Source organism: Leguminivora glycinivorella, chromosome 19 (assembly GCF_023078275.1).
Source record: "Leguminivora glycinivorella isolate SPB_JAAS2020 chromosome 19, LegGlyc_1.1, whole genome shotgun sequence".
NCBI classification, from domain to species: domain Eukaryota; kingdom Metazoa; phylum Arthropoda; class Insecta; order Lepidoptera; family Tortricidae; genus Leguminivora; species Leguminivora glycinivorella.
The window spans coordinates 15,394,659-15,407,184 of NC_062989.1; the positions used below are offsets into that span (position 1 = coordinate 15,394,659).

The 12,526-nt window shown below is 37.2% G+C and overlaps 3 protein-coding genes across 3 annotated transcripts; 2 read left to right on the top strand and 1 right to left on the bottom strand.

Annotated features, from left to right (window-relative positions):
* Window positions 1–1,491: 1,491 nt before the first annotated feature.
* LOC125236544 lies at window positions 1,492–4,663 on the top strand. Its single transcript, XM_048143384.1, has 2 exons — window positions 1,492–1,649; window positions 4,426–4,663. The coding sequence occupies exons 1-2, from the start codon at window positions 1,535–1,537 to the stop codon at window positions 4,626–4,628; spliced, it is 318 nt and encodes a 105-aa protein (XP_047999341.1). The 5' UTR covers window positions 1,492–1,534; the 3' UTR covers window positions 4,629–4,663.
* Window positions 4,664–5,824: 1,161 nt separating this feature from the next.
* On the top strand, window positions 5,825–7,646 carry LOC125236809. The gene is made up of 2 exons (XM_048143740.1): window positions 5,825–5,963; window positions 6,633–7,646. The coding sequence occupies exons 1-2, from the start codon at window positions 5,876–5,878 to the stop codon at window positions 6,845–6,847; spliced, it is 303 nt and encodes a 100-aa protein (XP_047999697.1). The 5' UTR covers window positions 5,825–5,875; the 3' UTR covers window positions 6,848–7,646.
* Window positions 7,647–10,821: 3,175 nt separating this feature from the next.
* On the bottom strand, window positions 10,822–12,346 carry LOC125236703 (chymotrypsin inhibitor Ani s 6-like). The gene is made up of 2 exons (XM_048143620.1): window positions 12,245–12,346; window positions 10,822–11,100 (listed from the first exon to the last, which is right to left on the bottom strand). Exons 1-2 carry the CDS (start codon window positions 12,324–12,326, stop codon window positions 10,901–10,903), a joined length of 282 nt encoding a protein of 93 aa, XP_047999577.1. The 5' UTR covers window positions 12,327–12,346; the 3' UTR covers window positions 10,822–10,900.
* Window positions 12,347–12,526: the final 180 nt, after the last annotated feature.

Below are 12,526 nucleotides of genomic sequence, written 5' to 3' on the forward strand. Positions count from 1 at the left end.
TTTTATAATTATTTAATAACTTCTACAAAATAATAATAATTTCTACAAAAAAATTTACCCATTACGTGCCATTACCTATATCATGTGTTTACTGGGAATGCAAACAACAAGCAAAGCAAGCAACAGGCGGGTCGTTAGTTATCTTTCACATAACTATTGGGAAATGGATACTTTTCTTCCCAGCTAGGACGAAATAAATCGTCACTACTTTTAAAAAAACTTGTATCTTCGAATATCTTCGTCTGTCAATGAAAAGAAAATTGTAGTAAGTATGTATGAAATGCATATAGACTTACTGCGTTTTAACTTTGAAGAAGAGCGTGAGATACGAGATTTTTTAAAAGTAGTGACGAAATATACACTTTTTTGTCCTACATGTTTTTTTTACATGCATTTCTATACGTTCCTTACAAGTGACAAGAAAACAGTAGATTTGTATCATGTAGCAAAATTCTATCGACCTTGGAAATTAACAGTGTTAATACTAGGAACTCCTTGCTTTGTCAGAAATGTTAGAATTCATTGATCAATTATAAAATCTTTGCTTCGCTCAGGACGCAATGTACGCCCTCCCCGTAAATATATATTGTATATAATTTTGCTCTCTTATGACACAATCTACCACTTTTTTGACAAAATGACTCTTTAATAATAAAATCGGGGAACTCTTCATATTATAAACAAGGAAAAGTATTGTTTTAATAGTCGATGACGTGGCTAGTGAGAAGTTATTCCCCTTTTTATGCTAATATTATTCAGCACGGTGCGCGTTCACGTTCCACTCATAATATTGCCTTTACGACAACGATTTTAATTTTTATGACACCGGGCTCCGTCATTTTAAAAATAATTGCTGACAAAATTTTACTAGAATTTTACTGCTATCTCTCTCTCTCTCTTTCTCTCTCTCTCTCTGTCACTCTCATGCGTGGATGTAGGGGAGATGGGTCATGACCTCTCTTAGAGTCTGAGGTTGGCCATACAAATTGACCACATGACCACCTCCCCTGGGTCTGGGAGGTACCTGTAGGTACCTACACACATTGACCATGTGACCTCTACCTGATGAAGTTGACCCATGTTCGCTCTTCCGTATTATAAGTCATAAGTCATTTATTTGCGAAAGATAGGGTATACATAGGTGTTAGTTTACAATAAAGTGAGCCAATCTACCTATTGGTGCGCCTTGGAGCGTTAACGATCTAAACAGGCTGTAATATAAGAATAAACTATACTAATAATATAAATTTACAGTAGGTACGTATCATAGCATGAAATATGTTTTTAAAATTTCCCAGCCGGGATTTGCCCCAATGTACCTTTATTGGTTCAGCGTGCTCAGCTTCTTCAAGTTACTTCAGTAAAATATTATTTACTATGAATATTAATTATATTAAATAAACAAACGCAAATCGCATAAATATTTTTTAACGTTTTTCCTCTGCAACACCCAAAAATACATCAGACACCTGACCAAACACCAGACAATGGAAACAGACACGAAATAAACTATAAAACTGGCAGAATATTCATAATGTTCATCATTCTCAGTCCAAGAGGCCAGAAGTTTCTCAACATGAAATATACTTGTGTGTTGCTGTGTGCCCTAGCGGCAGTGGCCTGCGTTGCTGGCCAAGAATTTCCGACAAGTAAGTGTGACAAATTACATAAAGATGTACTTAGTTGGTACTGCTGAAAACGGAATACGTCCCTACTGTGGATCATATTGCGCCCTTGCAGGATCCATATTATATTATCTAATTAAGACTATTATGTACTTATAATTAAACAATAAATAAAAATCATTAAGACTATGTAATAGTTATGTTTGCAATAAACGCTTGACTTATACAATGCCACCCATACAACCATTTCAGTCGCAAAATCTTCAAATCAGTAACTAACTGTCAAATGTGACATAACGCGTGGTAACGTCGTGCAAACAATGCGACCGTATTGATACAATAACAAAATGTAGTCGTCGTGTGCACTCGTTACGGTAACAAAATGTGTACGAATTTGTGGCTGTCAATGTCACTGTCAGAATGACTTTTAACGACACTTTATTAGTCGACGTTTGCACACATAACGGTAACAACATGTGGACGAATTTGTGGCTGTCATTGTCACTGTCAGAACGGTTTCTGACAGTGACATTGACAGAATTTGTACACACATGTGTAGGTCTGATTACCGAACTGCTCCTAAACCACTGTATCCGCAAATGACAATCTGAAATACGAAGGTTTCTCAAACTGTCTTGTGAAGTTGTGGACTGGTTGCTTTGAATCATTTAAATATGAGCGAATTAAATAATAATAAACGACGACGACCATTTAAGCACTCTTCGACATTTTATAGAAATGTGCGAAAGTTAAGAAAAGTGCAGAATGATAATACAAATAGATAAGCACTTTATAGTTACTTAATGTATTAAATATATAATTTTTAATTCTTATTGATAAAAATGAAGTGTAGTGTTGCTTTACACAATAAAAGTAGGAATCAAATGAAATAGAGTATTTACTGTGATATTAATAGAATTTCTGTTGCGCAATGATGGTTTTTTTCAGTACAGATGCTGCTTTTTTTAACGCAGTAGTGCGAGCAAATCAAGCAATGATTCATTTCTTGTCTGGTCGAAACTCTTAGCTTAGATTTAGGTACTGAAAATCGTCGTACGATACACGTGCGAAAAGGACATTCACAACTCGTGTCGATTTAAAACACTCCCTTCGTTCGTGTATTAATTTATCGCTACTCGTATCGATTTTCCTCTTTTCCGCACTCTTATCTACAAGTATTTTGTTTGGGTTACAAAAAAAAACACATTATTTACTCTACTACGTTTTATTTATGTCTCTTTAACATTACAAATTTGTAGACACTTATCTATACAAAAATCTTGACAAAAGAAGTACAGATCGCTGAAATTAATGTTGATAGTAATATTAATGACGACTACTTCACTTCAACAAGTGTCAATTGTGAAATGCCGCAAAATACTAGTTGCTCTATAGAAGACCATAATAATATGATCCCCGATCCTTTACAACCCAGCAGCTCGGTACGCACGTTACAATTTTTTTTTAATCTTCTTTAGTGAGGGCAACTGAGTACGACGGCATATTTAATTGTTTATAAAGTTTGAGAATACCTGGAAAAAATTAATACAAGAAGCCATTTTGAAAATATAATAAATATTCACTGCTTTCGGTCACGCGTGTACGCTGCGACCATTTTGCGACCGTTTGTCGACCGTTTGGCGACGGTTTTTTACATGGAATATTACCGTCTTAATCCATATTTTAACAACTTTATTGGTTTTCTAGGCATTATTTTTATTATTTCAGTATAGTATATGCACCGGAGCACTAAAACTTCACCAATCAATATACATAACACGCAAACACCGAGTAGTCAATAATATTATTACTGGTTAAACTGAGGTAAATTGATAGCGCGTTGATAAATTTAGACTTATTTTATGAAATCACTCGAGCAATTTAATTGGCCATGGTAATTAGCCCACATTATATTACAAATGCAAACAATATTTATCTTTAACAAATTCTTACGCCATTACATTTTAATGTCAAATGATTTTATTTCTTTTTTACTTTGACGTCTCTGACAGTCGCCATTTGAAAAGAATGAAATGAACGAATGATTTTGGGAAAGTAGTCGCCAAACGGTAACAATGTGTGCACGCGTAGTGCACACTTCTGTCACATCTGTGACCATTTGTGCCTGTTACCAATCGTCCCCATTTGGGTCGCCGCGACTAAACGTCGACCGTACTGCGACTAAGCATTGAGACCCGAAGACCTGTGTGTACACAAAATAGGAGGATTTGCGTAGGAACGGCGACCGATTATGGTTATATGGGCACATACGGAGCCTAAGTTCATTGAACTGAACTGTTAAAAATGAATGTTTGTGCCGCTAAAGTTCTTCCCTGTATTGTACCAGAGTTTTGTATGAGAGTTGAAAAGTACCAAGATAATGTGGGTACCTACTAGTTTTTATGAAAACGCCTGCCATCTGACTTTCCAAAAGGAAAACTAGCCTTTGTTGGGATTAGTCCGATTTTCTCACGACATTAACCTTCGTCGTAAAAGTTTCAAGCAGGTATCAATTGACATATCTATACTCTGGCCTTCAGATTCCAATTAGCTCGGTCTTACCACTGTCTAAGTACCTACCACTAAGTTTTTATGTTTTACACGATATGCTTTATGCCGACTGGCTGGTGACCACGTAATAATGTGCATGGTGCTTTCCATACGAAGGTTCTAGCCCGGTCTAGCGTTAAGTCATATTTTGTATAATCAGTAGTCACGAGTTGAAGGTAAAATACGAGTATAGCTAACGATAAACACTACTAGTTTGCAAATTATGACAAAATGATTTTTTCGTTTTCAGAAAAATGTCCCCCAGGCGAGCATTCAGTCCTATACTGTCCCCGCAGGGCTGAACCAAATTGCGAAATCCGTGAAGTCCACGATTTAAAGTCTCCAGGGGCGTGTGATATCCCAGACTGCTTCTGTGACACTCCTACTGTCAGGAATTTGGCCACTGGCAAATGCGTCTCTCCGGCTGACTGCCCGAAAAATGTGTGTGAATAAAATGTCAAAATAAATGATCAAGTTAATGTACTTAATATGTGTTTCAAAAGTCCCTACTTCAAGCTATAAGAAATTTATGAATCATACTCAAACCTACACAGTTACTTCTTTTTCTTCATTGCTTCTGTATACCTACTTCTAATGTTAGGAACTTGTCCACTGACAAATGTATCTCTCCGGCGAACTGCCCGAAAAATGTGCTTTAGTAAAAATGGATTTTGCTGCCTGCTTGCCTGGTTTCAAAATAATCCATACTAATATTATAAATGAGAAAGTGTGTGTCTGTTTGTTTGTCCGTCTTTCACGGCAAAACGGAGCGACTAATTATCGTGATTTTTTAAGTGGAGATAGTTGAAGGGATGGAGAGTGACATAGGCTACTTTTTGTCTCTTTCTAACGCGAGCGAAGCCGCGGGCAAAAGCTAGTGTGAAAATAAATGATCAAGTTATCTAATATGTGTTTCAAAAGTCCCTACTTCAAGCTATAATGATCATACTTACAAAGTTACATACTTCTTCTTCTTATAAATAACATCCTATATTGCTTGGTCTTGGCAAAAATGCATGCGCCTTGTAGATTACCCCAAGAACGTGTTGGAATAAATATAAATTACTTATTTGTAAAACTTTAAAGCATGTTATGTACCTACTTATGTGTTTAAAACATGTATAATGGTATGAAAAATAAATAATGAATTGCCTTAAACCTTCCGCTGATTTTTAACCTCTTACAAATCATAAAAAAGCCATTACAAACCATAACCTAACAATGACAGAATATAAACTTAGCCAGCGACAAAAAACTGGATACTTACGTTTCACAGCACGGAATGGCAACTCCTTGCGATCAACGGCCATTAGTTGAAGTCTATCACGATTCACTAGTGATTATTTTATGTTACCATCACACCAGCACGGGTAGCATGGTCGCGCGATAGACGATAAAATATCAGGCCGTCCTTATCGCACTATTGGTAAGTGCGATAGGGACGGCCAGATGTTTTATCATTTATCGCGCGACCATAATCAACTTTTTGTAAGTAGGTACCTATTTATTTGTTTGTAATAATTGTAATGTAGTAAAAATCTTTAAAAACCTGACTAAAGTTCTGATACTAATGGGAACAGTCTCAGGGCAGGATACGATTAAATAAACAGTACAACTTTCGTGGTTTCAACAAAGTGAGTCTACCTAGACAAGCCGGTAGTCACGGCAGTATTGTGAGAACAGACGCCGGTCAAAACAACATGAAATATAAGTGTATCTGTGTGTTGCTCTGTTCTTTCATAGCTGTGGGGAACACGCAAGTTTTTAGACCGGAATTTTTTCCGAAAGGTAAGTTTATTTTTATATTTTAGAAGTAGAGATTAAATATAATAAGACGCGCTGAGGCCGTCCAAGTATTATTGCGTTTTCACATTATCCGATCCGAATATTGGATGTCGGACCGATATCCCATACATTACAGGCGTCATCTTGAATTTTTTCCATTGAAATCCTTCCGACATCCGATATCGTATCGGGTAATGTGAAGACGGACTTACTTCAGCCGATTTACGTCCATGCTTTCGTAAATGTAACTATAAGATTTGGCAAATAAAGGTAGGTACTAGGTACATACCTAGGTACAACGGGAAATTTATGACAACTGAAATTTCCAAAAAAACGTCAGTGCGTTCCATTTTTAGAGTTCCGTACCAAAAAGGTACAAAAGGAACCCTTATGGTGACGCTCTGTCCATCTGTCTGTCTGTCTGTCACATTTCTAAACTAAATATCTCGAGAACTACTTATGCTATCGATTTGAAATTTGTAATATTTATGGACATGGTGAACCTCTACAATCTGAAAGTATTTTTTTAAATTTATTAATATTCATTATAGAAAATGGCCAAAATGAAAGGGGGGCAAACTATAAATGTCAAGTCACTAGGGCAAGTGGGGTATCGTTAGAAAGAGCTCAAACTGTACATATCAAAACTATTTGTTATTATTTTTTTTTTAGCAAAATGTCCCCAAGGCGAGCATTTGGTCCTATTCTGTTCCCGGCAAGCCGAACCAGATTGCGACATCCCGGATTTCCACGACGCTAGTCGCCCGCAGGCGTGCGACAAATCCAAGTGCCTGTGCAATGCTCCTACTGTCCGGAACCTGGCCACAGGCTTGTGCGTGCACCCTGACGACTGCCCGAAGAAGGAGCTGGATTATCTCAATTTGTAAACTTATATTTATTTCGTTTGTGTTATTGTGTTTATTATAGTGTTATGTGTTGTATTTTTGTTGATATAAACATAAACAATGCAATTAATTATTAATTAATTATAAGTAAATTAGATTTTAAAACAAACTCACGTTTGTTATCGTTATTGCATCTATTTTGTATTGGTTGATTCTTCGTTAGGTCACGACATGAGTGTTTTTCAATATTTAAAAGTGTCTCGAAAGTTTAACGTTATTTATTTCAAGTTATGTATACTCCAAATTCCTTCAAAAATGCCGCACTTTACATAGTGAAGGATTGACTATAAATTAAACAACCAACCACAAATAAAGCCAACATATTATAAAAAAAATCCAAACCCTTATATACATTTCCAATAAACATTTCGATAGCGCAATGTAGAAATTGTGACAGTTGGTAGAGCGACATCTCTCGTGACATTTGTTAAAAATCTTAGTAGGTATGACACTTGCCCTACGAAATTACAGTTCCCAACAAGTTATATTTAGGTAGGTAGTTACTACTTAGGTATTCTTGATTTGTTATCGTGTTTGTAAAATTTTGTGTTGTGTTTTTGATAATATTAATGATGCGGTTACCATAAACTACTATTTGTTTTATTTCATCCATAGGTATCACGGTTAATATTAAGTCTAATGAAACTAAACGTGAATCATTCAAAACTCTTATAGGTAAAATCTGACTAAAAATATAATTATTATGTTGCGGAATTTTGTTAGTTTTCATATTATACTAACCTGTCAATCGCCGCGTGTTCATCTGAACATAGCCTCAGAATGCAAAACATCAATCCTATTTAAAAAGCCCGCCATAAATATATGGCGTTCCATGTCTAAAGGACCCACATGTTTAATATGCTATAAGGTACCTGCAGGTGTGGAAAGTCACATGAAAAGTTGCCGTAAACTAACAATAGATGGCGCTGCAATCGAAAATCGTGACTGATAACTCTATACCATTCTATTCAATATACTCTATGCCTGTCACCGTATACCTACTACATACATCAGAATAACAGCGTCCTCTGGACAATAACCATTTACCATATATTTCACGTGATTTCAGGCTTTACGCCAATAGCAAGGAGGTTGGTATAAAATACACACTTTAGTTTTTTTCTTTATTTCTACATATCAAATAACAAAATAGAGAGAAGAAGCAACGGTCTATGGCCTAGTACTTATAACCTGTCCGTTAGTGCGTTTTTACATTATCCGATACGATGTCGGATATAGGACCGATATCCCATACATTACCTACAGGCGCCATCTTGGATTTTTTCCAGTGAAATCCTTCCGACATCCGATATCGATTCGAATAATGTGAAAACGGACTTAAGGGGTTCTATATAAGCTAGATAATGTAAGATATCAAAATCAAGCTTTATGAATTTTCCTAATCGAGCATTTTCGTGAAAAAAAAATTCAAAAACCACGAGCCCTTTCGATCGTACTAGGTAAAAACAAGCGTCCCAAATTTAATTTTTCCACTTCGTTACCATTCTTCAAACACTTTGTACAGCGGTTACAAAGTGGAAAGTACGCAAAATAATAGAAAATGGGACCACTTTTTTGTCCTAGGCTAGATCAAAAGGGCTCGTGATTCTGAGTAGGAAAAACATAAATTTACTAGATCTTAAAAAAATTTTTTTGGTGATTATTCTGGCGAAAATGCCCAATTTCATTTTTAACCCCCGACGTAAAAACGAAGGGGTGTTATAAGTTTGACGTGTCTGTCTGTCTGTCTGTCTGTCTGTCTGTTTGTCTGTGTGTGTGTCTGTCTGTGGCATCGTAGCTCCCGAACGGATGAACCGATTTCGATTTAGTTTTTTTTATTTGAAAGCTGTGTTAGTTCTATTAACAATCAAAATACTTAATTTAATATCGGTAAAAAAAAAACACTTTAGCCTTGTACTTTCTTTACCCATACAACCATTTCAGTCGCAAAATCTTCAAATCAGTAACTAACTGTCAAATGTGACATAACGCGTGGTAACGTCGTGCAAACAATGCGACCGTATTGATACAATAACAAAATGTAGTCGTCGTGTGCACTCGTTACGGTAACAAAATGTGTACGAATTTGTGGCTGTCAATGTCACTGTCAGAATGACTTTTAACGACACTTTATTAGTCGACGTTTGCACACATAACGGTAACAACATGTGGACGAATTTGTGGCTGTCATTGTCACTGTCAGAACGGTTTCTGACAGTGACATTGACAGAATTTGTACACACATGTGTAGGTCTGATTACCGAACTGCTCCTAAACCACTGTATCCGCAAATGACAATCTGAAATACGAAGGTTTCTCAAACTGTCTTGTGAAGTTGTGGACTGGTTGCTTTGAATCATTTAAATATGAGCGAATTAAATAATAATAAACGACGACGACCATTTAAGCACTCTTCGACATTTTATAGAAATGTGCGAAAGTTAAGAAAAGTGCAGAATGATAATACAAATAGATAAGCACTTTATAGTTACTTAATGTATTAAATATATAATTTTTAATTCTTATTGATAAAAATGAAGTGTAGTGTTGCTTTACACAATAAAAGTAGGAATCAAATGAAATAGAGTATTTACTGTGATATTAATAGAATTTCTGTTGCGCAATGATGGTTTTTTTCAGTACAGATGCTGCTTTTTTTAACGCAGTAGTGCGAGCAAATCAAGCAATGATTCATTTCTTGTCTGGTCGAAACTCTTAGCTTAGATTTAGGTACTGAAAATCGTCGTACGATACACGTGCGAAAAGGACATTCACAACTCGTGTCGATTTAAAACACTCCCTTCGTTCGTGTATTAATTTATCGCTACTCGTATCGATTTTCCTCTTTTCCGCACTCTTATCTACAAGTATTTTGTTTGGGTTACAAAAAAAAACACATTATTTACTCTACTACGTTTTATTTATGTCTCTTTAACATTACAAATTTGTAGACACTTATCTATACAAAAATCTTGACAAAAGAAGTACAGATCGCTGAAATTAATGTTGATAGTAATATTAATGACGACTACTTCACTTCAACAAGTGTCAATTGTGAAATGCCGCAAAATACTAGTTGCTCTATAGAAGACCATAATAATATGATCCCCGATCCTTTACAACCCAGCAGCTCGGTACGCACGTTACAATTTTTTTTTAATCTTCTTTAGTGAGGGCAACTGAGTACGACGGCATATTTAATTGTTTATAAAGTTTGAGAATACCTGGAAAAAATTAATACAAGAAGCCATTTTGAAAATATAATAAATATTCACTGCTTTCGGTCACGCGTGTACGCTGCGACCATTTTGCGACCGTTTGTCGACCGTTTGGCGACGGTTTTTTACATGGAATATTACCGTCTTAATCCATATTTTAACAACTTTATTGGTTTTCTAGGCATTATTTTTATTATTTCAGTATAGTATATGCACCGGAGCACTAAAACTTCACCAATCAATATACATAACACGCAAACACCGAGTAGTCAATAATATTATTACTGGTTAAACTGAGGTAAATTGATAGCGCGTTGATAAATTTAGACTTATTTTATGAAATCACTCGAGCAATTTAATTGGCCATGGTAATTAGCCCACATTATATTACAAATGCAAACAATATTTATCTTTAACAAATTCTTACGCCATTACATTTTAATGTCAAATGATTTTATTTCTTTTTTACTTTGACGTCTCTGACAGTCGCCATTTGAAAAGAATGAAATGAACGAATGATTTTGGGAAAGTAGTCGCCAAACGGTAACAATGTGTGCACGCGTAGTGCACACTTCTGTCACATCTGTGACCATTTGTGCCTGTTACCAATCGTCCCCATTTGGGTCGCCGCGACTAAACGTCGACCGTACTGCGACTAAGCATTGAGACCCGAAGACCTGTGTGTACACAAAATAGGAGGATTTGCGTAGGAACGGCGACCGATTATGGTTATATGGGTACTCTACATATCAAAATTAAGGGCTGTTACAGACGGGCTGCAAAACTACAACTTGCATGGAGCTTGGCGTGCAGTAAATTACTGTTTCTTCGGGCACTTGTCCTCTCGCACACACTTCCCGGTACTTCGGTCCCTCACCGTGAAACCATCACAGTAGCACCGAGAGAGGAAGCAATGTTCTATTAACTCGAGTATGGGCCTGTGCCTCTCTAGGTTGTCGCAGTCTGGCTCGTAATAGTCAGGGCATTTCTTGTAGTACTCGCCTGGAGGACACTCTTCTGAAAAAAAAAATAACCATCTTTCGGACGGATTCGCGACCAAAGGAGTTCAGCGCTTTTTTGACCGCCGTCGCAAAAACGACGGGGTGTTAAAAGTTTGACGTGTCTGTCTGTGTGTACTGTCTGTCTGTCTGTCTGTCTGTGTGTGTCTGTCTGTGACATCGTAGCTCTCGAACGGATGAAGCGATTTTGGTTTAGTTTTTTCTGTCTGAAAGCTGAGTTAGTCGGGAGTGTTCTTAGCCATGTTTCATGAAAATCGGTCCACTATGTCGCGGTCGGGGTTTTTTTCAAGGCTTTTCGGTGAAGGAAAACATCGTGAGGAAACCGGACTAATTCCAATAAGGTCTAGTTACCCTTCGGGTTGGAAGGTCAGATAGCAGTCGCTTTCGTAAAACCCAAACCTACGCCAAATCATGGGATTAGTTGTCAAAGCGGACCCCAGGCTCCCATGAACCGTGGCAAATGCCGGCATAACGCAAGGAGGATGATGATGATGATTTCGTACAAGTGTGCCTTTTTAACCTCCGACGCAAAAACGAAGGGGTGTTATAAATTTGACGTGTCTGTCTGTCTGTCTTTCTGTCTGTCCGTCCGTCCGTCTGTCTGTCTGTCTGTCTGTCTGTCTGTCTGTCTGTCTGTGTGTGTGTCTGTCTGCGGCATCGTAGCTCCCGAACGGATGAACCGATTTAAATTTAGTTTCTTTTGTCTGAAAGCCGAGTAATTACTCGTATACACATTAATGAAAATACTTGGAATAAACCTAACCCGTTTGTCGTATGCCGGATGACATGTGGGCTAAAGCGACAACCAATTGGGTCCCACCAAATCGAACCCGGGGTCGCGGAAAGCCTCGACGACGTTGGCGAGATGACCTTGACGCTTTTGATGAGAACTGGTGGGAAACGGGTCAGGACCGGGATACGTGGCAAGCGAAGAGGGAGGCCTTTGCCCAGCAGTGGGACACTCTAGGCTCATATAAATAATAAATAAATAAATAAACCTAAAGGATCATTAAGAGTAACATATGATGGGTACTTCAATTCTTTCAGAATGTGTGGGCAATAGTTGTAGTATTGGACTATAGAGGTAGTTTAGTTTCACGGTAGTAAATTAGAACAAATTAACGTAAATCAAGTAAACTTACTCTTTGGGAGAATATCTTCAAACGTCCCCCCGCTTACACAGACCGCCAGAAGGGCACACAGCAAAACACAGATGTATTTCATGTTGTTTGCTTGTCTCTCAAACTTTGAATGATCGATCTATGCATAGTGCTAGCTTTTATAATAGTAGTAATAGTACCTAATCACATGACTGATGTTATAATTATACATTATTTACGCTACATCTAGCTACTAGTCCATAAAATGATGCACTTGACACGCTGTTAGGTTATCTGCTTGAAAAGTCCGTGGCAGATTATGAT

Bases quoted from the DNA above. Each gene is read 5' to 3' on its own strand.
- LOC125236809 (XM_048143740.1), top strand. From the start codon at position 5,876: ATGAAATATAAGTGTATCTGTGTGTTGCTCTGTTCTTTCATAGCTGTG. The intron at 5,964-6,632 runs GTAAGTTTATTT...TTTTTTTTTTAG, and splicing joins ACCGGAATTTTTTCCGAAAG to CAAAATGTCCCCAAGGCGAG.
- LOC125236703 (XM_048143620.1), bottom strand. From the start codon at position 12,326: ATGAAATACATCTGTGTTTTGCTGTGTGCCCTTCTGGCGGTCTGTGTA. The intron at 11,101-12,244 runs GTAAGTTTACTT...TTTTTTTTTCAG, and splicing joins TGAAGATATTCTCCCAAAGA to AAGAGTGTCCTCCAGGCGAG.
- LOC125236544 (XM_048143384.1), top strand. From the start codon at position 1,535: ATGTTCATCATTCTCAGTCCAAGAGGCCAGAAGTTTCTCAACATGAAA. The intron at 1,650-4,425 runs GTAAGTGTGACA...TTTCGTTTTCAG, and splicing joins TGGCCAAGAATTTCCGACAA to AAAAATGTCCCCCAGGCGAG.